The sequence below is a fragment of the Myodes glareolus genome, chromosome 7, assembly GCF_982192425.1.
Source record: "Myodes glareolus chromosome 7, mMyoGla1.1, whole genome shotgun sequence".
Taxonomy (NCBI): Eukaryota; Metazoa; Chordata; class Mammalia; order Rodentia; family Cricetidae; genus Myodes; species Myodes glareolus.
In genome coordinates this window covers 102,792,321-102,815,513 of record NC_142032.1, presented here as the reverse complement: position 1 = coordinate 102,815,513, position 23,193 = coordinate 102,792,321, and the positions used below count along the sequence as shown (strand labels likewise).

Below are 23,193 nucleotides of genomic sequence, written 5' to 3'. Positions count from 1 at the left end.
TGGGTTTGAATTCAAACTCTGCCTCTTACTCACTAGGTGCTTGACAAGTTATTTGACTTCTCTTTGATTATTTTCCTGGCTGTAAAATAGGATAATAAGCAGGTCTACCTCAGCCTGTGAGGTTAAATGTAGAAATAGACATAAAGTGTTTAAAACAGTGTCCTGCCGCAAAGCAAGCTGTGCTGGGTTTGAGTGCTTCCGTTATTATTACTGGCTTCCCCAGAAGGGCCTTCAGGTAAACCTACCTTAGATGTGGTGACAATAGTACCTGCCTCATCTATAACTCTTAGGTGACTAAGAACCAGTACGGCGCTGGGTTTCTCTTTTCACCCCTTTCCATCTAAAGCTGGGCCTATACAGGGGACCCTTGAGCAAAGTTCCTTATACGTAGTTGGCTTTCGTCTCAGGTGGCCCTCTGCCCAGTTAGGACATTGCCCAGTATTTCCCAGCAAGGAAGAGTGTGCAAGGGTACTAGCCAAGTGCCTGGAATGCCAGTGCCATGCCCCCAGAAAAGTATTCAGGGCTTGATGGTTCTCCACTACTGCTGCTGTGGCCGATTATCTCTGAGTAACAAAGAATCATTTCTAATCCCATTTGGAGTCGCTGTTCATGATAATCCTGTTTCCTAGTAATGATATTCCATTGCAGCATACTCCCGTTTCTAGTTTGGCAGATGCATGCCTTGACCTTAGGCAACCCAAGACACTGCTCAATGGAAAACTGTGCCAACTCATTTGCCTAACATGACAGTATCAGCCCCTCCCCACCCCACTCCAATTCTGTACTCTATTCTGGAGTTGTATGTTCAGTGCTCTTTCTTCTGGAGAGTGTCGGTTAGGGCAGGGCTGCTTCCAGTGCCATCTGGTTCAGCTGCTGAGGAAAGGCTGTTTGTTCATTTTGGGGGCTGTGATATGGTCCAGACCCATTCTTCTTCTTTGAGACATCTTCCAGTGCATCTGTGCCTTAAGCTACTTATCTGAATAGGACTCATAGGCTGGAGGGGCAGGATAGAGTTAGATAAGGCCAGTGTGTCTGAGTTTCAGCAGTGTGACAGCTACATGAGTAAAATATGGTGTGGGAAGCAATATGTTTACTCTAATAAATAGTGAATGGCCTGGTTAGTTGTTTATCTATGGATGGACGGAAGACTACAGAGCCAGAGTCAAGTGATGAGCCTTGGGGCTATATTCTGTTCATCACTACATCACTGATTTCATTGAGGCCAATCAAACAGGCCGATTAAATGATATACAAAGGTGTATTGATAGGCTAGATGAAAGAACATTATCTCAATGGTTTATAGCAATGATTAAACTGATGCTGGTAAAAACTAATGGAGACAAGGGTATAGGTCAGGGTTATAATGTTTGTATGTCATGTATAAAGCCTTGGATTTAGTCCTCAACACTGCAGAAAGAATTCATATATGTGTGCATGTGTGTGCGTGCACGTGTGTGTGTGTGTGCACGCGCATGAGTGTGTTTGTGGAGACTAGAGGTCAACATTGGGTGTCTTCCTCTGTGGCTATAAACCTTGTTGGTTTTTCTTTGTTGGGGAGGTGGGTTCAAGACAGGATTTCTCTGTGTTACATACAGTTCTAGCTGTCCTATAGACAAGGGTGACCACAAAATCACAGAGATCAGCCCGCCTCTGTCTCCTGAGGGCTGGGATTAAAGGCATGCACCACCACCACCTGGTAAACCTTGTTTTTTGAGACATAGTCTTTCACTGAACCTGAGCTCACCATGTGGCTGTATGGGCTGGCCAGTAAGCACCAGCGACTGCCCTTTCCTGCCCGTCCTCTAGTGCATGCACCTCACTGGACTGCTTTGTGTGAGTGCTAAGGCTTGAACTCGAGCCTTAGGTTTGCACAGCAGGCACTTTATTGACTGACTGAGCCATCTCCCTAGCCCAAGAATTTTTTTTAAAGATTCATTTTTATGTGTGGTATTTTGTCTGCATGTATACCTAGTGCCCACAGAGGCAAGAGGATGTCAGATCTCCTGGAAATAGAGTTGTTTGAAAGCGAATAGCCCCCATAAGCTCGTGTTTGGATAGTTGGTTCTCCATTGGTGAAACTATTTGAGAAAAATTAGGAGGTATGGGCTTGGGAGGAGCATATTCCTGGGGGCAGGCTCTGAGTCCATTGTGCCTCCCTGTCTCCTGCTTTTGGTTTGGAGATGTGAGCTCTTCCTGCTGCCATGCTCTCTCAGCTATCATGAACTCTAGCCCTCTGAAACCATCAGCCCCATTAAACACTTTGATAACTTCCCTTGGTTATGGTGCTTTATCACAACAATAGAAAAATGATAAACAGGTGGTTGTGAGCCACTGTGTGGGCGCTGGGAACTGAGCCCTCTGTAGAGGAGCCAACACTGGTAACCACCGAGTTATCTCTCCTGCCCCCTAAGAATTGTTTTTAATTAAAACATTAATAGAGGAACTGGAGAAATGACTTAGGAGTCATTGCCTGCAGCGTTGTAGAGGACCTGAGTTTAGCTTCCAGCATCTGTAGCCAATAGTTCACAGCCACCTAATGCTCCAGCTACAGAGTAGCCGATGGCCTCTTCTGGCCTCCAAGGGCATCTGCACTCATGTGCGCACACACAAATACACACACACAGACACTGATACACATACTTACAAATAAAATGAGTCTTTAAAAAAAGGGTCGCTGGAGAGATGGCTCAGCAGTTAATAGCACTGGCTGCTCTTCAAGAGGACCCATGTTCAATTCCCAGCAGCCACATGGCAGCTCACAACTGTCTGTAACTCCAGTCCAGGGGATCTGACACCTTCACACCAATGCATATAAAATAAAGTTAAATAAATTTAAAAAGAGAAAAAGAAAGGAAGAAAGAAAAATAAGAGGAGTAATAAATGTACAGGTCAGTAGTTAAAACCAAAACTGCTGTGAAATCCGAGGTAATACTTAGGTAAATACTGACTAAAATCTGTGTCCCAAGTGACCGTGTGCACGAGTGTCCAGTGTGAGTCGGTAGTGTAGCATTTCTCATTAGTCATTATTTTTATCCAGCCCTGTCATATTCTGTTAGGTCGTTTGCCAAAGAGTCTAATTTAGACCCATACTGCAGTAAGAAGTCCTGATAAGGTTTGGTGACCGTATGTCATCTTAGACCTAGTCAGGGATTGTCCTAGGAAGGCTGTGCTGGGTGATCTTCATTTCTTGGCTCTCACCTTCTATGCTGTGCTGTTTTCGAGCCTCATGTCTAAATGTGTCACCCATCTTGGACCACCACTGATTTTGACCACTGTCTATTTGGGGCACATTCTCTTTGTCCCAGCTAGCTGCTGTGACCTGCTTTGCTTGAACTACCATCTGAAAATATCACAGTCCTCAGTTACCTAACGGGTCAGGTGCCTGTCAACTAGGCAGGTGGTGGTGGTATACACCTTTAATCCCAGCACTGGGGGGCAGAGGCAGGCGGATCTCTGATTTCAAAGCCAGCCTGATCTACAGAGTTAGTACAACAAACTAATGAGCCACTGAGGCTTAAGAAACGTGCCTGGCTTTAGACCCAATCTGATTTGTATTTTTGCATCTTGGTTCATTTAGTGTATACATTTGACTCTTGCTGCGCCTCAGTTTACTCTTTTACAAAATAGTACTATCCTTTGCAAGATGCATAAAGATCCAAACTAGTGATTCTGTAAGGTGCCTAGTACACTGGCGCTTATGATGGGTGCTTTCTGGTTCCGTAGTAATCTACAGAAGCTTATTATCGCCCTATGAGAAACTAGAACACATTTTCCACAGGCACCTTACTTGCTACCTTTCTTTAATTCGTTTGTAAAGAAGCCAGCTTTACAAAGAAAACTGTTCTCTCCCTGTCCTTTGCCTTCCCAGTTCATATGCAGTGCCACAGGGCCTCTAGCGTTAGCACACATCAGTGCCTGTGGTCAGGATGCCCAGCCTTGTGAAGTCAGTCAGTCAATAGGCTACTGAACTCTTGACTTTCCAACTCAGCTCCCAAATGGACTTCTTGACTTTCTCATGGAACTGTGGGCTGGGTTTAGAATAAGTTACTTTGTCCTCTCCTGCCTGTGATACTTATCACAGTGGCCTGTGTGTGCTTTAGATGTGGGTTGGGAAGAGGAGGAGGATATGGAGTGTCTTGTGAAGCTTGACAATGTGCGGGAAAGACCTGGATCTGGGGTCATTGCCCCTTGCTTCACCAATTCCAGCTGATTAGCAGCCATCTTGCACACACCTGGCCCAGCACCAGCCCCAGCTCACACCACAGGCTTCTTTTTTTTCCCCTAAACAATGTAAGAACCCCAAACAACTACAGCCACTGAAACCAGAAAGCAACTCTTAACACTGTTCAGCCTAAAAGCAACAACTTACTAGAATGAGCCAACTTCCTACAAGCACTCCCATCTCTAATCTAATTACTGCCAGATCAACAAATTAATTAGCTGTGGCTCCAAAGGGAATTCCCGGAGTCCCAGGAACTGCCACTTGGGGACCACTCTCCCAGGCATGTCCTCAGTTTTGTTTAGGAATTGTCTGCAAACTTGGGAAGGGCCTGGTGCCTAGTGCAGCTAACCACCTGCAGCCCACTTCAGACCTACAGGTTAGGCAGAACAGAGCCCTTCCAAGTTTCTCTTCCATTCCCCGTCAAATAAAAGATTGTATCCCTTTCTCATTGATGTATTTATGCACTCATTCGGAAAACAATCTGTGAAGTGCCTAGTACACTGGTTAGTGTGACACATGGTTACATATTTCAAAGTAAATATACATAAGGTCTAAGTACAGGGCTGAGAAATAAGTTTTGAGACATGGCTCTTGTTCTGTACTCTGGTAGGAAAGCAAATAAAAGTCAGACAACTGAACCATGAAGGCTACCTGGGTGCTATGCAAAGAGGAAGAATGAAACCCCAAGTTGTGGATCAGAGGGCATCACTGAGTTCATAATGGTGCTAGTTGGTACCCCAAAGGTGAAAGATCACTAATCAGTTGAAGCAAGAAACAGTAAAGTGGTATCTTTGACCTTTGATATAGTTCAGTGAGTCTACTGACTGTCTTGGGTCCTTAATTCTTCAGTCCAAAAGATCAGTCAGGACTTAGAATTCTATAGCTGAGGAAACTTCCTAGAAGGAATAGCCCTTGCAACAAATGACCAGGCTCAATATCTAAATAGAAGTGGTCCTCATTTCCCTTAAGAAGTCACATATCCGTGTTGCTGTGTGTGCATCAGCATCAGCCTGCATCATGTCCTCGCTACCACATTCAGCTCCATCGCCCAGGGATATACACTTGCTTCCAGGCAACTCCTACTGCTGCAAAATGCTGTGAACAGTCCTGTATTTCCCTCTGTGGGCCTGTATGAGGTTTTTCTCTAGGAAACACATATTCAGGAGCACGTGTGACACAGAACGAAGCACTTTAATTTGATGAGGTGTTATAAGAGAAGCTTCCAGAACAGAATGACTGCACTGGTCTATACCTGACAGCCTGAAGAACCCCAGATTCTCATGTTCACACTGATACTTGGTATTTTTCAGCTTTCTAACTTTTGTCAATATATTGAGTTTAAAGAAGTTTTAGTTTGTTTCTCTAATAATAGATGAACTTGCTTTCTAATCTGATCTCTAGTGTCCTCTTGTGGAAAGTGGCTTCATATCCTTGTCCTGTTTATTTTTATTTTTTATTTATTTTTGGGGGGGGGTTCTTCCCCAATCTTAGCTTGTCTGTCCAAATTTACTACAGGCTGATAGCTGAGAGTCAGTATGAGGAAGTGAGGACTCTGTAGCACATCTCATGCAATAGACATTCTCTGCTTCTTCCTGTTAGTAAGGGAAGTAGGGGATGATCTCCAGCTTTGAGATAGGCAGATCTTTCTGTAGACCACCAGAGGCCAGATCCTGAGCTGCCTGAGAGAATTACTGATAACCCAAGGCCAGTAAAGGGTACGTTGAATAGTCCCTTTGAATAGAGATGAAAGGTTAGAGAAAACACAGTTGAATTGAATGATGTCCTCTGCCTCCTTTAGTCAAATGATTAAAATCCAGTGTATATCAGACTTAAATATAAGGCAGTGGTGGTTGAGCCTAGACCTGCAACCTGGCAACAAGCATGCCAGTCCCAGAATAGAGGAGAGGTCCCACTCTCCCTTTGGTAGACCCTGCCTGCCACTGGACTGTCTTTGTCCTTACTCTTCATACTAGCTGACCCACCTTCTCCCTGTGCTCACCTCTCCTCCCACTCATGCTTTGGACCAGGGAATTTCTTTTCCCTGTAGCAGAAAAGAAACAGACATCACTTCTTTCCCAGAGTCCCTTCATTGCTGTGAACTTCTTGGAAATTCTTGTATCTGGCTTACAGCTAACCTTGTCCTCAGCAACCTTGTGGTTGCTTTTTCTAGCCTGGCTCACAGCCTGTATTGCTGTATCCACAATGCAGTGGGGATCTTTGATCATCCAAGCAAGAGGTGAAGCGTTTTCTAACCCAGGCTGAACTGGCTTCTGCAAGGAGATGCTAACCAAAGATCGGTGCTCTGTAAGTTGTGACCATTACTGGAGAGAAAACTCTGACACGGTGTTTGGAGGCATGGTTGTCACGGAGCATTGCTTCCTTAAGGCCTGTCTTTCCTCAGTAGGGCTGCTGCCTGTTGAGTTCTATCAGAAATGAAGGGAATCTTCTCAAGGTTACAGATGAGTCACTGTCTTGGATTGCTTACCCGCTTTAGTCTCCAAGTTTTCGAAGTGAATTGCCCATTTCTTTGATTGGGTTAGCAGCCCCAGGGCTGATTCCCAGCCACTCTCCTCTCGTCATCCTGCCAGACTACTGTCTGTCCTCCAGGGCCAAAGGCAGCATACACGGTTGCTTGGACACGTCCTGCAGCCTGCAAATTGGACAGATGGAATCAATACTCATGAACCTGGAGAGGCCCAGGTAGCACAGTTAGTGACACTAGCTGCCTGGAGGGACAGCCTGCCATGAAAGGGGGTGTGATTGAATAGTGATTGGATGCAGCAGCTGAGAATTAACCAAATTATGTCCCTTTGAATTTAGATTGACAAACCCTTCTCATTTGGACTTGAAAACATGTCAGCTTGTGCAGACTGTAGAAGAGCTGCCTACTTAGTGTAAGGCTGTGCTGGCATACATCCTGGGAGTGATCAGTTCGGGCCCAGATTCAAGTTATTGCTATGATTGTGTCAACCATGAGAATAGGCTCATGTCTGTGCAGCTTTCTCCATGTACTTGTAGACACTATGGAGTTTACTTCCTCGTAGTCTGCTAGGAGGCCCTAGGTCGAGTGCCTTGTCCCAGACACTATCTATAAATGACAGAACTGCATCTGTACTCCAGGTCTCTATGCATGTTAGAAAGTGCCATGCTACCTACTCGGTCAAGTTTTTTAGCTTGTACTTCTCGAAACTTCCCTGGTTATCTTTGGGGCCAACGTGGTACAGAACTGACTCCTGAAAGTTGTCATCTGACCTCCATGTGGTACTGTGGCATATACAGCTGTACACACAAATAAAGGAATTTAAATTTTTAAGTGGTAATTTTCTAATTTTGGAACTTTCTCCAACTATTAGTTTTCATCCTATGAGGGAGTTTTCCCAGCCAAGGGTAGTATAGTCTAGTACTCAGAAGGTAGAGGCAGTAGGTTCAGCAATTTTAGATCAGTCTTAGGCTAGTCTGGGCTTCAGAAGACCTTGGCTCAACCCTGTTAGCAGGGGTGTGAGTAAGCCAGCTCCAAAGTTGTGAGCATGGGAGAGCTGTCCCCATTATCCATCTGTCTTGTGGCAGCATGGGCAGGAGAGAATTGCTCCACTCTCCCCATCAACTCCTGGAGCAGGTGGAAGAGCTGGCATTGTGGTCATCAGAGCAGGAGAGCCAACCCTTTTAGTGCAGGTGTGGGTGAGCCAGCCTTGAAATTGTAAAAATGGGAGAGCTGTCCCCATTTCTCGTCTGGTGGACCAACCCTACAGCTGCCCAGACCCAACATCCGCCCCATCTGTGACCTGCTGAAGCATGTGAAGGAACCTGGCTGCAGACCCAAAGCTGCAGGAGCTCCACAATACAGCGCAACAATGGGATATCCAAGAAGAGTCCTAGTGAGGGCCCAGCACTGATAGTGTAGTAGAAACCAGAGGCCTCACACCAGACCAATGACTCTGCAATGAACACTTGCAAGTAAAGATGTATGGATAAAGGGTTTATTGCGTGACTCACCATGTCACACTACAGCTTCCACGATGAGATTTTTAATTGTTTTCTTTTCAAATTTTTTTCTTTTTTTCTCTTAAATTTTGTTTTATTGGGGGGGGGTACAGAGCAGAGGATGGATGTAAAGGAACAGAGAAATGAATAGGATCGAAATACGTGATATAAGAGACACTAGAATAAATTTAAAATAAAAAGACTGGCTCAAAAATAAAAGATTACTTAAAAAAAAAACTTACAGGCTAGCCTCAGATTTCTTGAAATCATCTGCTTCGGTGTCCCTGCGGATGAGTTTACTAGCAAGAGCTATTACTTCTGACTTTGTTTACATCCCAGGCTAACCTTGAACACACTAAGTAGCTGAGGATGACCTTGACTCTAGATCCTCCAAGTGTTGGGATTAAGTGTGAACTCTAGAATTGCATCTTAGTTGCTGGGCTGTTTTAAAATTTGTATAGTCATAAATATATTATAAGCACAACTTATCTGATAATACCTGCACTCCTCAGAGAGTGTACCTCGACTCTGTAGGAAAAACTCTCCCGGTTCCTAACTTTGCCTCATCGCTACAGTCTCCCTCTAAAGAAAATATTTATGTAATTATAACAAGTGATAAGCCATTATTGCCATTATTCATGTAATCATGCCCAGATTGTCCCAGAATTTACTTAGCCAAGTGTTGTGCCTGTTGAAGATAACAGTGTCCAAACCAAGTGATACATGGAAAAGCCAGCAGCATAGTTGGCTGTAAATACTGCAGAAACAAGAGAAAAAACTGAAACTAAAGTTTGGTTTTTTAATAGTCTGATAATCCCAGGGTTTTTTTGTTTTTTTTTTTTTTGGACACACCTGCCATTTATGCCTTTCAAAGTGTTAATGGTTTTGAAGGTCAGTTCAGAAAAAGTAAAAATTACCTTTTACAAAGAGAAAATCTGGCAAAGACACTCGAGGAAATCATGAAATAGGGAGCAGAGTTCTGTTACACCTAGGTTTTGGGAATTCAGCTTGGCTAGGAATCGGAGAAGTGGTAGTTTGGCTCCATGTTTTGCTCTAAAAAGAAAGAAGAAGAAAGCATGTCTGAAGGAGGGGAGGCACGGTGTTCCCATGTGCCTCATACTTGGCTTGTGAAAATAAAACTTAGTCCCATCTCTGAAAGAGGCAGCTCAGTAATATTTATCACAGCCCTTTGAATGCTTGTCCTAGAGTGAATCCAAGCATTCGGGAAGCTGAAGCAGGAGGATTGTCACAAGTTTAAGGATAGTCAAGGCTACATACATAGCAAGTGTTTACCCCAGAAGGGAGAAGAAAGAGCTCCTTATGCTTTCTCCTAGGTCTGTATCTCTAGTAATGTTTCTGCTTGTCATCAAAATATTAAAGACATTCTCTTTTACAGTAAAAGATTGGTTAAAAGACAGAACAGCTGACAGCAGTGCATGCAGAGGCAGAGGCAGAGGCAGGCGGATCCTGGGAGTGTGAGACCAGCCTGGTCTGCAGAGCAAGTTCCAGGACAGCCAGGGGTGTACAGAAACCCTGCCTCAAAAATCTAAAACAAATAAACACAGCATAATCTTAGAATTCTCTACAACTGAGGCAAATGATGTTTCTGGCCTGCATGAAAAAGGGGTGCATACATTTAGAATTTATGTATGACCCAGTTATTGTAAATTATAAATGTGCTTTCTGAAAAAAACAGTCAAATAAATAGCCTGTGTTTTAAGACATCTTTCTTCTTTATGGAAACCCTTTCAGGGGATGAGTATTAGTAGGACCATTACATTATAGAAGAAAGAAGGGAAGCTGCCATACACTGAGCGTGTTAACTAGTTCAAGCACTGCCCCGTGTCCTGTGGACTCTCTGCCCACTATTTAAAATACCCCAGTCCATTTTCCACAGCTCCTGGAATGATTTCCCTGACACAAAGGTTTGAGATAAAATATGCCAACTCTTCATAATGATTGCTCTTAGAATTTGGATTAAAGAGGTGGATCTAGGAGATACTTGCGGTTTTGATATTTTAGTTATGTCAGAATTTATACATGCATGGGTGTGTGCGTGTGTGGATCTGTAGAAGAAGCATATGTGATCATGTTGCTTATTCTTACTTTATGTCCTGCTGTCTGTCCTTGCTCTCATTCAACCCTCCTTCCGCTCGCATTGTGCTGCCCTGTGTTCTCTGTCTTGCTGGAAGGCATTACTCAGGCGCCTCCTGTGCCCTGCTAGTGCACATGTGCTTCCCATCCTGCTCTGTGTCACACTTTGCTGTGATCGTTCTACCTCCTTCAGAAGCTTTATTCCTAGGCGTTTTTATTAACTAAATTTGTTCTTAGACAATTTTATATAAATATGTAATAATGTATTGACCCTCTCAGCCTACATCCCCTCTCTTCTCCCTTTACCCCTGTTCTCGCCCCATCCCCAGTCTCAATATTCATGTCTGTTCATATTATTTTTCTTTGCTGTAACTGTACACTTGTTCCTCCCCAGAAGTCTGTAAGCGCCATGTCACAGGGAACCTAGCCCACAGACCAGTGACTAGAATGTAGTGAGCACTAGATAATCAGTTGTAGGATGAATTGTCTTAGAACGGTGAGGCCCAGACCATTGATCTCCTTTTCTAATCGCTTCCAGCGTGGTGCAGGTCCTGCTTGCTGCTGGAGCTGACCCAAACCTCGGGGACGATTTCAGCAGTGTCTACAAGACTGCCAAGGAACAGGGAATACATTCTTTGGAAGGTAAGGCTGGGCCCCCCTGCTCTGGGTGTCTCCACCTGTGGCTGCCACAGCTTTGCTCAGTGTCAGTAGCTACTTGAGGGGAGATGCCTTTCATAGTTCACCAGTTCCAGAGTGTCGGGGAGAGAGAACGGAGCCTCAGTTCATGACTTCATTGAGGTGGGAGCCTCAGAGGCACAGGCAGTGGAACAAATTTCAGTGAAATGGTTGAGGATACTGCATGGAATGTGAGTTTGCTCCTTTCACTCCCTACAGACTTCCCTGCCTCAGTACTAGAACATATGCTGTGGTTCCCAGCCATAGAGGTCTCTAAGTACAGCTGTGAATATTGCGTGTGGTCTGAGCTCTGAGACTGGTGCTTTGCTTTGCTGTGACCTAGGGCTAGGAACAGACCTTTGTGCCTCGATCTTCTGAGAGCTGTAAAATGGGCTTATTGCTAATACCTCACGGATGTGCGGGTGGTTATTGGGCTGCAGAAAAGGTAGTGTCGCACCTGTCTGTTGGAGAGAACCTGCTCAGATCAGTCTGTGTGGTCTCTGGTAAGGAGTTCTTCAAAAATGAAATTGAGAGGAATGAAGGTTGCATTGGCTGCAGACAAATGTGTGTTTTATATGTGAGCTTTGGCCTGTGTAAACTGTGCCTGCCTCCTGCCCACTGTCGGCCATCCCCCACAGACTGCTATTCCTCTGAAGTTTGGTGACATGACAGCTTAGCAGTGGCTGCTTTAGAACTGGAACTAGTAATAGCAGCACAGCAGCCCTGCTGACTGCCTTAAAAGTCAGCACTTGAATCCTGGAGGAGATTCAGCAGAGGAGAGCCTCGGCGCACTTAGCCCTCTGAGTGAGGGAAGTGAGGCTGGCGGCTCTGTGGTGCTTTGCCAGGGACAAAGTTTCTCAGATCAGTGGCATGAGGGGAGTGTCCAAGATTATCAGGGCACTATGCCCACGTGAAGTGTGAAGTTACCCTGCTGTCAGCTGCTCTTCTGAATGCTCCTTAAATCTTGGCCTCTTCTATGGTTATTTGAACTCCCGCCTGCCCATATCTTCCTTCTTCTTCCCAACTGACAGTTCCTTAGTGTAGGCCTGTGCCTCTGTAAATTCCTCTGAGCTAGAAAGTATTCACTTTATACTTCAAACAGAAGAGAAGTTCAGGAGTACCAAACTTGCCCTTTCTTTGCTGCTTAAAATCTTGGCTGATGGACTGACCCAAACACAGCTTTCCCCTTGAGTCTGTGCACTTGCTGTTTGAGTGCTCTCCCCAGAAGGCAGAGAAACTGTCAGATGCTGGGGCCAAGAACGAGTGGGGATTCTTGCAATGCCTTCTCTTCTGCTCTGAGAATTTTAGCAGATTTCGAAGACTCTAATCAAGCTTTTGCTGTCAGCTTTGCATTCTATGTTTCTTTGCAGGTTGATGCTCTGATTCATTCTAGAGCAATACAGTAGCAATCAACAGGTTTTTTTTTTTTCTGGGAATAGCCAAATTGTGTAAATTTCAACTTTATGGACCATTTGGTCTTTGGTATGACTACTCAGCCTGACTCTTTGGTATTGAAGCAACCATGATGGTGCACAAACAGACTTTGTTCATTTATTCATTTGAACAGCCTCCCTGAGTTCCTTCTAGCTCCAATGCCAACCAACCTTCACTCCAGGTAAACAAATGAAAATATTAGGAAAGGCCACCATGAAAGAAAGATAAAATATTAACTATTTCTTCTCGTTTTGTATAGCCTGCAGCTAACAGTGGGCTTTCTATAGATCAGTATTCTTACTGTGTGCTAGCCGTCTGCTAGACTGACACACTCCCTACCGCCATGCACTTTGTAGAGCAGGTGCTCATGAGGCCTTGGTGACCCAGAGTTCTCTGTGTTGTCACTGCGGCTGTTGTCCCTTCTTTCCCATCCTCTACTTCTTTGTCTACAAATTGAGAAATTTTTTTCTACCATTTGTTGTTAAAATAAAGAATGTGTCGTGCGTTTATTTTCCTTCCTTATTGTAATGACCTTTGCTTACTCCTGCACGTTAATGACTTGTTTTCAGGGAAGCTGTAGGCGCTCAGTAATCATCAGAGTGCTTAAGAAGCTTCTTAAAAAATGCATCCTAGGGCCGGGTACACACTTTTAGACCCAGCACATGGGAGGCAGAAGAGGTTTTATTTCTGAGTTTGAGGCCAGCCTAGTCTAGAGTGAGTTCCAGGACAGCCCAGAGCTATACAGAGAAACTCTGTCTCAAAACAAACAAACAAAACTGCATCCTAGGGCTGGTGGGGCACTTGCACAAGGCCTTGAGCTCCAACCCAGCGCAATTTTGTTGTTTTGTTTTGAATTCTAGTATCTTGTCAGGAATCATTAATAAACTCAGTACTGGTAGCTTATAAGATCTCCTCCCCTTCACTGACTACCTTTGTCTGCCACACATCATTTTCTAAGGTCTATCTGTTTGGATGCACTTTGTTCTCTGCTTTCTGGAAGGGACTTGGTATATTTCATCTCAGGGCTCTTCTTTAGCCGCCAGGTTAATTATGGGGATGGCCAACATATTTTAGAGCACATGTCAGGTTCCAGTATCAAAAGGTTGGAAGCCCCAGCATCCTTTATCATCTTCTTCACCATGTTTTTCAGACCTTTCTCCATTTGAAGACATCTCGTTTTCTCATCCTTTGTTAGCCGTCAGTGCCTGCCCGTGAGCCAGGCACTGCCAGCTCTGCCCCATCCTCAGTGCTGACATCCGAGTGTAAGAGCCATCCCTGTGCTTCACGTTTCTTTTGACTGACGTGACTGGGGGTGGAGGGACTGGGAGATGTGTGAGGAAGAACTTAGAAGAGCCAGTATTGGTATTAAAGAAGAATCACAGGCTTAGGGCAGCTAGACAGTCCTTGCTGTCAAAATCAGTACCAAAGTTCACTGTATTTTATAATTGTTATTTCTGTAGATCTTAACCTATCCTTGGTACTGAGGGAAGATGGTGGATTGTAGTTTGTGACTCTGGCCCAATTTCCTTAACCCCAATAGTATATATACCCTTTGCCTGCCTGTCAGTATTGCTGTGTTGATCAAGATATAAAATAATGTGACACGTGAATTGCAAAGTTCTCTACAGTTATAATTGCTTATTAGTTCTATTTATTTATAATTCAGCTTGCTTTTACTGTATGTTGGGCACTCTGCCAGATGCTGGGAATATCTAAATTAATATATATGGTCTGGCCCCTCAGCAGTGCTCCTAGCCAAGTAAGATGGACCTCTGCAAGGAGTTACACTACCAAGTGGTAAGGGCAAAAGTAGCTAGCTGTATGAAGAATGTAAGCAGCCCAGAATGAGGTACCAGTGGTCTTTTTTTCTAAGATCAGGCTGTGTCTTGGACGTGTTACTGGGTGAGTGACTCTGGATCGGGTCTTCAGGATGAGCTGGAGATGGCTTGCCTGGAGCACACCCAGCCTGAGGACTGTGGTCTTTGCTGTGCTCGCTGAGACTGGGAGAGCCTTCCCCGCCTTACGTGTCAGCACATCCTGAGGAAGCCTGCTTAGCCAGGTACATTGCAGACTCATGCCCTCTTATCGGTTGTTGTTTTCGGGTGATGTTGGGCTTGCTAGCACAGCTGACCCAGGAGTGCTTGGCATGGAAATCTTCTTAGCCTGGCTGTTGTTGCTGTTCTCTGCAGCCCTCAGAGTGGGGTCTTCAGAGTCATAATGATGGCCTTAAAAATATAAAAAATAATAATAATAAAAAAAAGTTTAGGAAATACTGCCAGGCAACCATAGTTCATCTAAACCCTGTCATTGACTAATTATGTAATCTTGGCAAGTGACATAAAGTCCTTGACTTTCAGACTTCTCTATAATACAGGGATAATAGTACACATGTTATTGGACTGTTAGGATGATTAACAATAACTATATGTATGTAAAGTCAGTGGCAGTGAAGTTCCTTTATGAAGGTAGGTTTGGGCTCAGTATAAGTCAGGACAACTGATTAAGAAGTAGTGAGCAATGTACCAAGAATCACAAACAGGCTGGATGTCTGCCCATCAAGACTCTTTGTTGCCATGGGTCCCTGGGTTATATGGGCCAAAGGTCTTGGTAACTATGATTTTTTTTTTTTTATGGTTCTGAATGCTCAGCTGCACATGGAGCAGGTAAAAGCTCAGAGGAAAGAGGATTTTAGCTGCTAAGGAGTTAAGAGGAAGAGAGAAGGAAATACATCTAAGACAGGGACACAGATGGGACAGACATGACAGACAGGTGGGATTATCGCTGTTCCTCTGCCAGCTCATTCCCTGTCTTGACCACAGAGTCTCAGCCTACCTGCTCACTCCAGCAGACTCCCCTTGTGGCTGGGCAGTGGGCTCCTATCCTCAGGTGGAGGAAACATTAAATTAGTGGTAACAGTAAACAAGTCGCCCAGCCGTGGATGCCGCGGGCTGCTTATAAGTAATGGTTATAAACATCCAGTGTCTGGTGCTGTCAGAAATGCAAGCACGTATCCGAGTGCCTCTCATATGTACAATTAAAACAATAAAACATGGTAGAAACGTGGCCAGAACAGGCTATAAGTCAGGTTCTCTTCTCAGCTTCGAGTGGCAGCTGAATAAAGATGAGTCCTGAAGAACTGGGTTGGCACAGGGCTCTTCTAGGGTGAAAGCTTGTCAGATTGGACCTACAGAGCCAAGAACCCCTTCCCACAGGGGCAACAGGTCCTGGCCTGCTCCAGCTGACCTCCCCATCTCTTGCCTTCAGATGGGGGACAAGACTGTGCAAGCTGGCGCATCACAAACCAGTGGACAAGTGCCCTGGAGTTCAGGAGGTGGCTAGGAGTCCCCGTTGGCGGTAATGGAACTGCTCTCTATACTATAATAGTTCTTATCCCCAGGCCGTGCTAGGTGTACTCTCCAATATTCATTCTTTATGTAAGCTAACCACCCATTGTATAAGTTAAGCACCATGTACCCAAACCTTCCCTGGCACAGTAGAAAATGAACGACCCCAGACAATCCAGACTAATAGGAATCCAGAGACTCCCAGGGGAGAACTTGGGTCTTATCCCCAGAGACCTACATGCATGTCAGCCCCACTTACCCCGCCCATATGAAGACAATGCAGACCACAGGTAGTCTTGTAGTCTAATGCCCAGATGCCTTAACACATCTTGGCCTTGGTGTCCCTAGAGAAGAAACCCTAGATTGCCACTCTTGGCTTCTTTCACAGATGTGCTTAAGCCATAGTTGATTTGTAGACCACTTAGTATCTGTGATGCCTGGAGCAGTTCCCTAGACTTCTTAGAAACTCTCCTACCCAATTTGTAAAATAAAAGTTATTAAGAGAGCTGGGAGTAATGTATTTCTCCTTCTCCTAATCCTGGAACATAGGAGGAATCCCATGAATAGAAACCTCTGTTTGTGCCTCATCATGATCGTTAGTCTAATTATGTCCATAGGAAACTACAGGGTCTTTGACCCTTTATCCTTAAAGAGCCAAATATTAATTTGAGTCTAAGAAATGGATTGTGTGCTACTTAATGATATGACATTGGGCAGTTCATCCTGTTTCTATGCTAGTTTTCTCATCTATAGAGAATATTTCTCACACCACATATTTGTTGTAACAGTCATTTGATTGCTGGTGTGGTGTTGCATGCCTATAATCCCAGCACTCAGGAGGCTGAGGCAGAAAGAATGAAAGTTTAAGGCCAGCCTGAGATATACTGTGAGGCCCTGTGAAAAGACCCATTCTCCCAACACCAGGGGAAAAAACATTAATTGACGTACTTATGAAAGTGCTTGTATGATATGAAAGCAAATATGATATACTAAGAATGACAGCTAATGATAATAAAGATTGGGTACAGTCGAGACCACATTAGACCAGGGTCCAGATCACAGCGGAGCTCAGAATGAAGAATGTTGGGCTGAAGTAATCAAGGAAATAAAATTAACCTTGATTCTCAAAGTCTAGGAAGATTTGAGGCAGCTGCCAGAGGACAGAGAGGTGGGTATGGGTAGGTAGAGGGGAGCAGAGTTCTGTGTCCAGAACTCTCAGGGGCGCGAAATAGAGAAGCTCTGTTTCAGACTGCAGAATGAACGTGTTCGGACACACCATTCATGGAGCAGTAAACCACACAGCAACACAGCATTGGTAGACAGGGAGAGATCAAGATACCAGGGTTTTATCATCAAAGTCCTAGAGGACTGCAGGATTGACTGCTTCAAAGGGTAGCAAAGGAGGGTATGATAATGAAGCTGTACCATGTCAATAGCAGGTTTTATATATATATATATATATATATATATATATATATATATATATATATATATATATATATATATATTGTTCAACATTATGTGCTCAGTAAAGGAAACTAAGGCAAAAACAGTGATGTCCAAGGACTGGAGAGATGCCCAGCACTTATGATCACTTGCTGTTCTTCAGAGGACTAGAATTGGTTTCCTAGCACTCACATCAAGTGGATGATAACTAACTCTAGCTCTAGAGGATTTGACACCCTCTTCTGGCCTCTGAGGCTAAGTATGTGCGCCAGCATACACACTACACACATTCACACACAAAGAATAAGAATAAAACTTTTTTTTTTGAAGCAGTGATGTCCATTGTCAACAAAACCGATTCCTTCCCTTGTCTAGAGCTCAGAGACCATCCCGGGTTGCATGTGCCTCTCACTGAGTATGCCAAGACCTCTGGCTTCTCCAGAGGCTTGGAAAACCAGCAGGCTAAAAGCTCTTAGGCAAGTTGTTTTTATTAATGCCCTGACTCTTCTTCATCCTTGTCCAGGTCCACTCAAGAGTCTCATTACCCCTCCAGGGCCAGTAGTTCTATACGCCATTTCTCAGCTCATACAGAATCAGCAGGGTGGACAGAGGGCTGTCACTCCATCAGGCATTTTGGCCAACTTCAAGATGAAATGTATTACCCAGTTAGGTTAATTGTTTCTATTCTTTTAGCTATCCAAACTTACATAGATATATGTGTGTGTGTATGTGTGTGTGTGTTTGTATGTGTGTGTGTCTTTCTCTCTTAGGAGAGAGAGAGAGAGTAGTTGACATGTTTTATTAAAAAGAATAAATTTGATGCATTTATAAAAATAAGAAAAGTATGATGGGGTAGCAAAGAGCTGGTCTTGTGATTTTTAGCTGATTTACATATTTTGTGTATAAATATTTTTTCATCAAAAGTTCCAAATCAGGGTTGGGTCCCACACACCACACAAAATATATTAGAGACATTTATATGGATAGCAGGAAGGGAGACAGAGGGCTGAAATTTTCCAGGCACCCAGTGATTGATGGGGGCTGAGGCTCCCCCTGACGCTTTATTGAGTTTCCGATGATTATCTCTCGCTGAGACATTTTTTACAGATGACGGTCGAGCTGTCACAATGGACCATGGGGGAAAAAAAACCAACAATAATAACACTTTAATCTTTTTACTGCACTGCTCCCTAGTATCTCAGATTCATCTTCTCTGACGCACGCAGTTCATTATTCTGCCCCTCCCTGGATGGGAAATAAAGGAAAATAAATATATATGTAGACACGCTTACCCACATGCATACACACAACACAGAGTATATAAAAGAGACCACCTCAGAACCAGAGAGGGGCAGAATTTATTGTTCTTTTTGCAAGTGTTGAGGTTTATTAGTAGAGATGCTTGGTTGGCTTGGAATTGGCTATTAATTACAGCGTTTTGTATTTGTTTTTTATTGCAAGTTTTTAACATCTTGAAGAAAAGGCAGAGGAGAGGCAAGCAGGTGCAGAGACGGGGATCACTGAGGGACCAGTTGGACCAGCCAGGTTGCATAGCTGCTCAGAAGCAGGCTTCTTGTGCTTGCTGCCAGCTTGTCCCTTAGGATCCTTGAAGCCAGAGACCACTGAGCACCATTGCTCTCTAAGAGTCAGGAAAGGTGAGAAGTGAAAGAAATTGAAGTGATGTTTGAGTTCTGATACATATCCTCAGCAGACTCAGGAGTTCTCCCCTTTGTACATTTGATGATGGGAAGATGTGTTGTGGGTCGGGAAAACCTCACCAGGTTCTCTGGTAAAGGAGTCCTGGGCCAAAGAGTATATGCCACGCAGTCTGTAAGCCGTCTTTAGTTCCTTGCCAGCCTTTCTGTTCTGCCTTCCTTTCCATGGGATTAGAAGAGATGAGCTGCCCTTCCTGTCAGAAGGCCGCTGGTCGGTCTTCCCTTTAATCCATCACACCTTTCCTGAGCCAGTATGTGCTAGCTTCGTCATTGCACTCGGGAGGGGTGGTGGTGGGCCAAGAAGGAGTTCCTCAGGAGTTCATGAACAGAGAGCATGGTACCTGTGAAAACCATTTTTAAGTGGAGGCTGGACCTGAAACCAGCCTCGGTCACCATGGGCTCATACATTACACAAAGGATAAAGCTGACGACAATATCCGTACTTTCAGAAGACAAGCTGGACATCTCACTGGGAAAGTATTTATTGAATACAGGAATGTAGTGCATGAAACTATGTAAACAGGCCCGTGCAGGAGGAGATGTCACCTAATTCAGTGTGAACTAGATATTACTACAATGCATAGAGGAAAGGAGATCATGACCTCAGGCTGCTTAGTTCATAAAGTGAGTCCACTGTCAGGAAATATGAGGCCAGAAGGAAGTCATAGTCCCACAGAAAAGACAGGCGTCTGAGCTGGACAGTCATAGCCTGGTGGTGCCACTTTAAACGACCTGCATGAGCCAAGACTAGTTTCTTTGTTTATTAATGGCAGCCTAGTGCATTTTTGTGAGGAAAATAGTTGATCAAGTCCCTGGCCTGATCTCTCACACACAGAATTCAGTGTGAAAAAAAGCCATTTCTTTTCTTAGCACAGTACTGGGGTGACGCCCCTGTGCCCCTCTACTGAGTATGAATGAGCGTCTGCTGTTCTCCATTGTTAGTGTTGGGGAGGGTTCCAGCATGGTAGGATGGCGTCAGGAGAAAGAGCATAACATAAATTTAGCACTTGTTGATTCTTGCCTGAATGCCAAATAACATATGAAGTTAACCATGTAAAATATATAACTTAGTGACGTATTCTTTCTCAAGAGTTATACAAGCATCACCCCAGTCTATTTTAGAACATTTTCATCACATCATAGGAAAACCTCATATGCTTATCAGTTATTCTCCATTTGCCCACAAGTCCCTGGCAGCTAATAATCTACCTTGTCTCTATAGATTGCCTAAAATGGACATTCTGTGTACGTGGAACCATATACCATATGGTCATTTGTGACTGACTTCTTTTCTCTAGCATTATGTTTCATACATAGTGTGGCAACTGTCATTACTTCATTCCTTTTTATGGTTGAATAGTATTCTACTAAATATCGTTTATCCCTTCATCATATGATGGATATTATATTGTTTACCTTTGGGTTTTTAAAAATACATGGCCATAAATATTTGTATAATTTTAAATTTATTTATTTATTTATTTATCTGAGATAGGTTCTCCTGTTGGCTCTGGCTGACCTGGAACTCACTATGCAGACTAGACTGGCCTTGAACTCAGACGTGGACCTCACTCTGCTCCTGAGTACTTTGTACCACCTGGGGCACATATTGACACCCCTCCAATCTATGTCAGATTTTATTTAAAGAATTATATATTTTGTATTATAATAAAATTTTAGACTTATAATTAATTGTAAGTATTGGTATTTTAGTACCATGAGCACCCCCGTACCCCTCAAATTATTGTTTGTCATATCATTTACATAGTACTTAGCACATGACAGAGCTAAGATAAGCAGGGCTGTGTGTGTGTGTGTGTGTGTGTGTGTGTGTGTGTGTGTGTGTGTGGTGCTGAGACAGAGCTACATGTGGACTCTGACTGCTGCTGACTCTCGGCTCTGGCTGTGGACCCCTGAGGCATAGACTTTGTAACATTCACAGGCAGGGGTAGGGGCAGAAGTGAGTAGAGTAGTGGTTGTCACTTTTCCTGTGGCCAGAGGGGGTGTGGAACCTCACTCAGAGACAGGGAAAGCATCTAGGAGAGGAGCCTACCACCCCCTGCAGGTGGGAAGATATCTTTGTTGAGAAGGGGACTCACTGACTGGGTCTCAGAAGACCACCTTGGTGGCCAGCTGGTGAGACAGGCTTGGATGCTCCTTTGGATGACTTTGCTTACTCTCCGGCCAAGGGGATGGGGGTGGGGTGTTGTTCCTTTTCTCCACCCCCTTTCTACCTTCATCATCTTTTGTGGCTTAAGAAGAGTGAGATCTCGGGATTGGGCCTTTTTAGCAGTTGGCAGTGGGGCTGTGTCTTTTCTATTACTATGAAGAAACGCCTTGACCAAGGCAAAAACAAACGAAGCACCATTTAATTGGGGACTTGCTTACAGTTTCGGGGGGGGGGTGTTTTGGGGAATGATTCCCTGGCAAGAAGTGTGGCAGCAGACCAGTAGGCTTGGCTCCAGAGCAGTATCTGAGAGCTTACATTTTACGTACAAGTTGGAGGCAGAGATAAAAAGACTGGGCCAGGTATGGGCTTTTGAAATCTCAGAACCCACCCCCAGTGACATGCCTTTTCCTAAAGACCATGCCTCCTAATCCCTTCCAAAATGCTCCTACCAGCTAAGGACCTCAGGCTGCTAACACTGGGCAGTGCAGAAAAAAGTTCATGCCAAACACAGAATTGGCATGGGAGATTCCTGCTTGCCGCCTAATGTCATTCTTCTGAACTCCAGGACTCCCATACAAAATGGGAGCATAAACTTACAGCTCCTGGGGCAGCAGTTCTGAAGTGACCTTTGGTTGTGTGTGTGTGTGTGTGTGTGTGTGTGTGTGTGTGTGTGTGTGTGTTTTGTTTTGTTGGGTTTTATTTGTTTGTTTGTTTTTTGGGTTTTTTGTTTTGTTTTGTTTTGTTTTGTTTTCTGGTTTTTCAAGACAGGGTTTCTCTGTAGCTTTGGAGCCTGTTCTGGAACTAGCTCAGATCCGCCAGCCTCTGCCTCCTGAGTGCTGGGATTAAAGGCGTGCACCACCAGCGCCCAGCTCTGGAGTGATCGTTCCGACTGGAGAACACCAGCATGACACAGCACTAAGCAGACACTGCCAGGTGACACTATGCAGAACAGGCTTTGGCTCTCCCACCTGCAGTGTCCTGCGCCTGTGCCTTCCTGAGAGCCTGGATAAAAAGGATCACGGCTGGCACTGAGACCAGATGCTGTGTTACCACACCTAGAGCTTCCTGTTCTTTCTTTCCATTTACAGACAGGAGTTTGACACAGAGAGGTCAAGCAAACCATGTGAACCTGCACAGCAAATTCAGGATTCAAACACAAGTGGTCTTGATCCAGAGCTTGCTCAGTTACCAGCCCTTCTGTGCTGCCTTCACTAGACATTTGTTTATAGATATTATTATTGTTTTCCACAAACAGAAATATCTGGACCTTATTTGTGTGAGATGTTGAATATATTTAATCCAAAATGCTTGGCACCAGAAGAAAATCAGATTTAGAAGTTTGTTTGAATTTTGGAATGTTTGTGTGTAAAGTTTATTAGTTGAACACCCCTAATCCAAAAATACTAACTCCAAATGCCCTAAAATCAGGAATTTTTATTGATACAAGGTCGTCGTATGTACTTCAGGATAGCTTCAAGTTTGTAACCCTCCTGCCTCTGTTTTCCAGAAAGTTGTCAGCACTGAGAAAGGGTTTGGAATAAAAAAAAAATGGATTTTGGGGTATTTTACATCTTTGATTTTCATAAAAGAGGCACTCATTTTTTATCTACTTGCTGCTTCAACAAGCACTTGTCAAGCGTTTCGAGCCCAGGTCTGCTGTGCTCGGGCTTTAGCCCGGCATGTACATGGTGACGAAAGTCGTGACAGTCTGTCTCCAGCCGGTAGGACGTCCCTGGGAGAGGGAGCAGATGCTAGAGGATCCCTCAGAGCAGTACCTACCTCAGCTCAGGCAGGATCACCTGGAGTGTGGCCCTCTGTTGGAGACCTAGAAAGGAACTGACCAGCCAAGTGACAGTTGAGGATGGGTAGGATTCCAGCTGGATCAGAAGTTCCAAGATAAGAACGAGCATTAGGCAGGCAGTGGTGAGAGGTGAGACCACAGAGGAGCAGGGCTCTCGCTGGGCTGTGACATGTACTGAAGTAGCCTCCTGTGTTCCTTGAAGGCACTGCCCTTTGTGGTGAGCACCCTGTGTGCATAGCCTTGTCAGCACACTTGGGAAAACACATGATTGATTAATTCTCGAATCAGACAGTTAATTCGTAAAGTCAGAA

The 23,193-nt window shown here is 44.4% G+C and overlaps 1 protein-coding gene and 1 long non-coding RNA gene across 3 annotated transcripts in view; one reads left to right on the top strand and one right to left on the bottom strand.

The window, feature by feature from the left end:
- The window catches only part of Clpb (ClpB family mitochondrial disaggregase), a 126,720-nt gene that overhangs the window by 37,308 nt on the left and 66,219 nt on the right, over nucleotides 1-23,193 (top strand). The window contains exons 4-5 of one of the 2 annotated variants that reach the window (XM_087908649.1): nucleotides 10,836-10,939; nucleotides 15,671-15,760. In XM_087908649.1, the coding sequence (XP_087764775.1) occupies nucleotides 10,836-10,939; nucleotides 15,671-15,760 (194 nt within the window). The remainder of the gene's footprint in view (nucleotides 1-10,835; nucleotides 10,940-15,670; nucleotides 15,761-23,193) is intronic. The other variant, XM_087908650.1, reaches the window with a different exon arrangement.
- LOC125397220 (uncharacterized) lies at nucleotides 18,514-22,942 on the bottom strand. Its single transcript, XR_007231029.2, has 2 exons — nucleotides 22,861-22,942; nucleotides 18,514-19,252 (listed from the first exon to the last, which is right to left on the bottom strand). It is a non-coding gene; the product is annotated as an uncharacterized LOC125397220 (long non-coding RNA).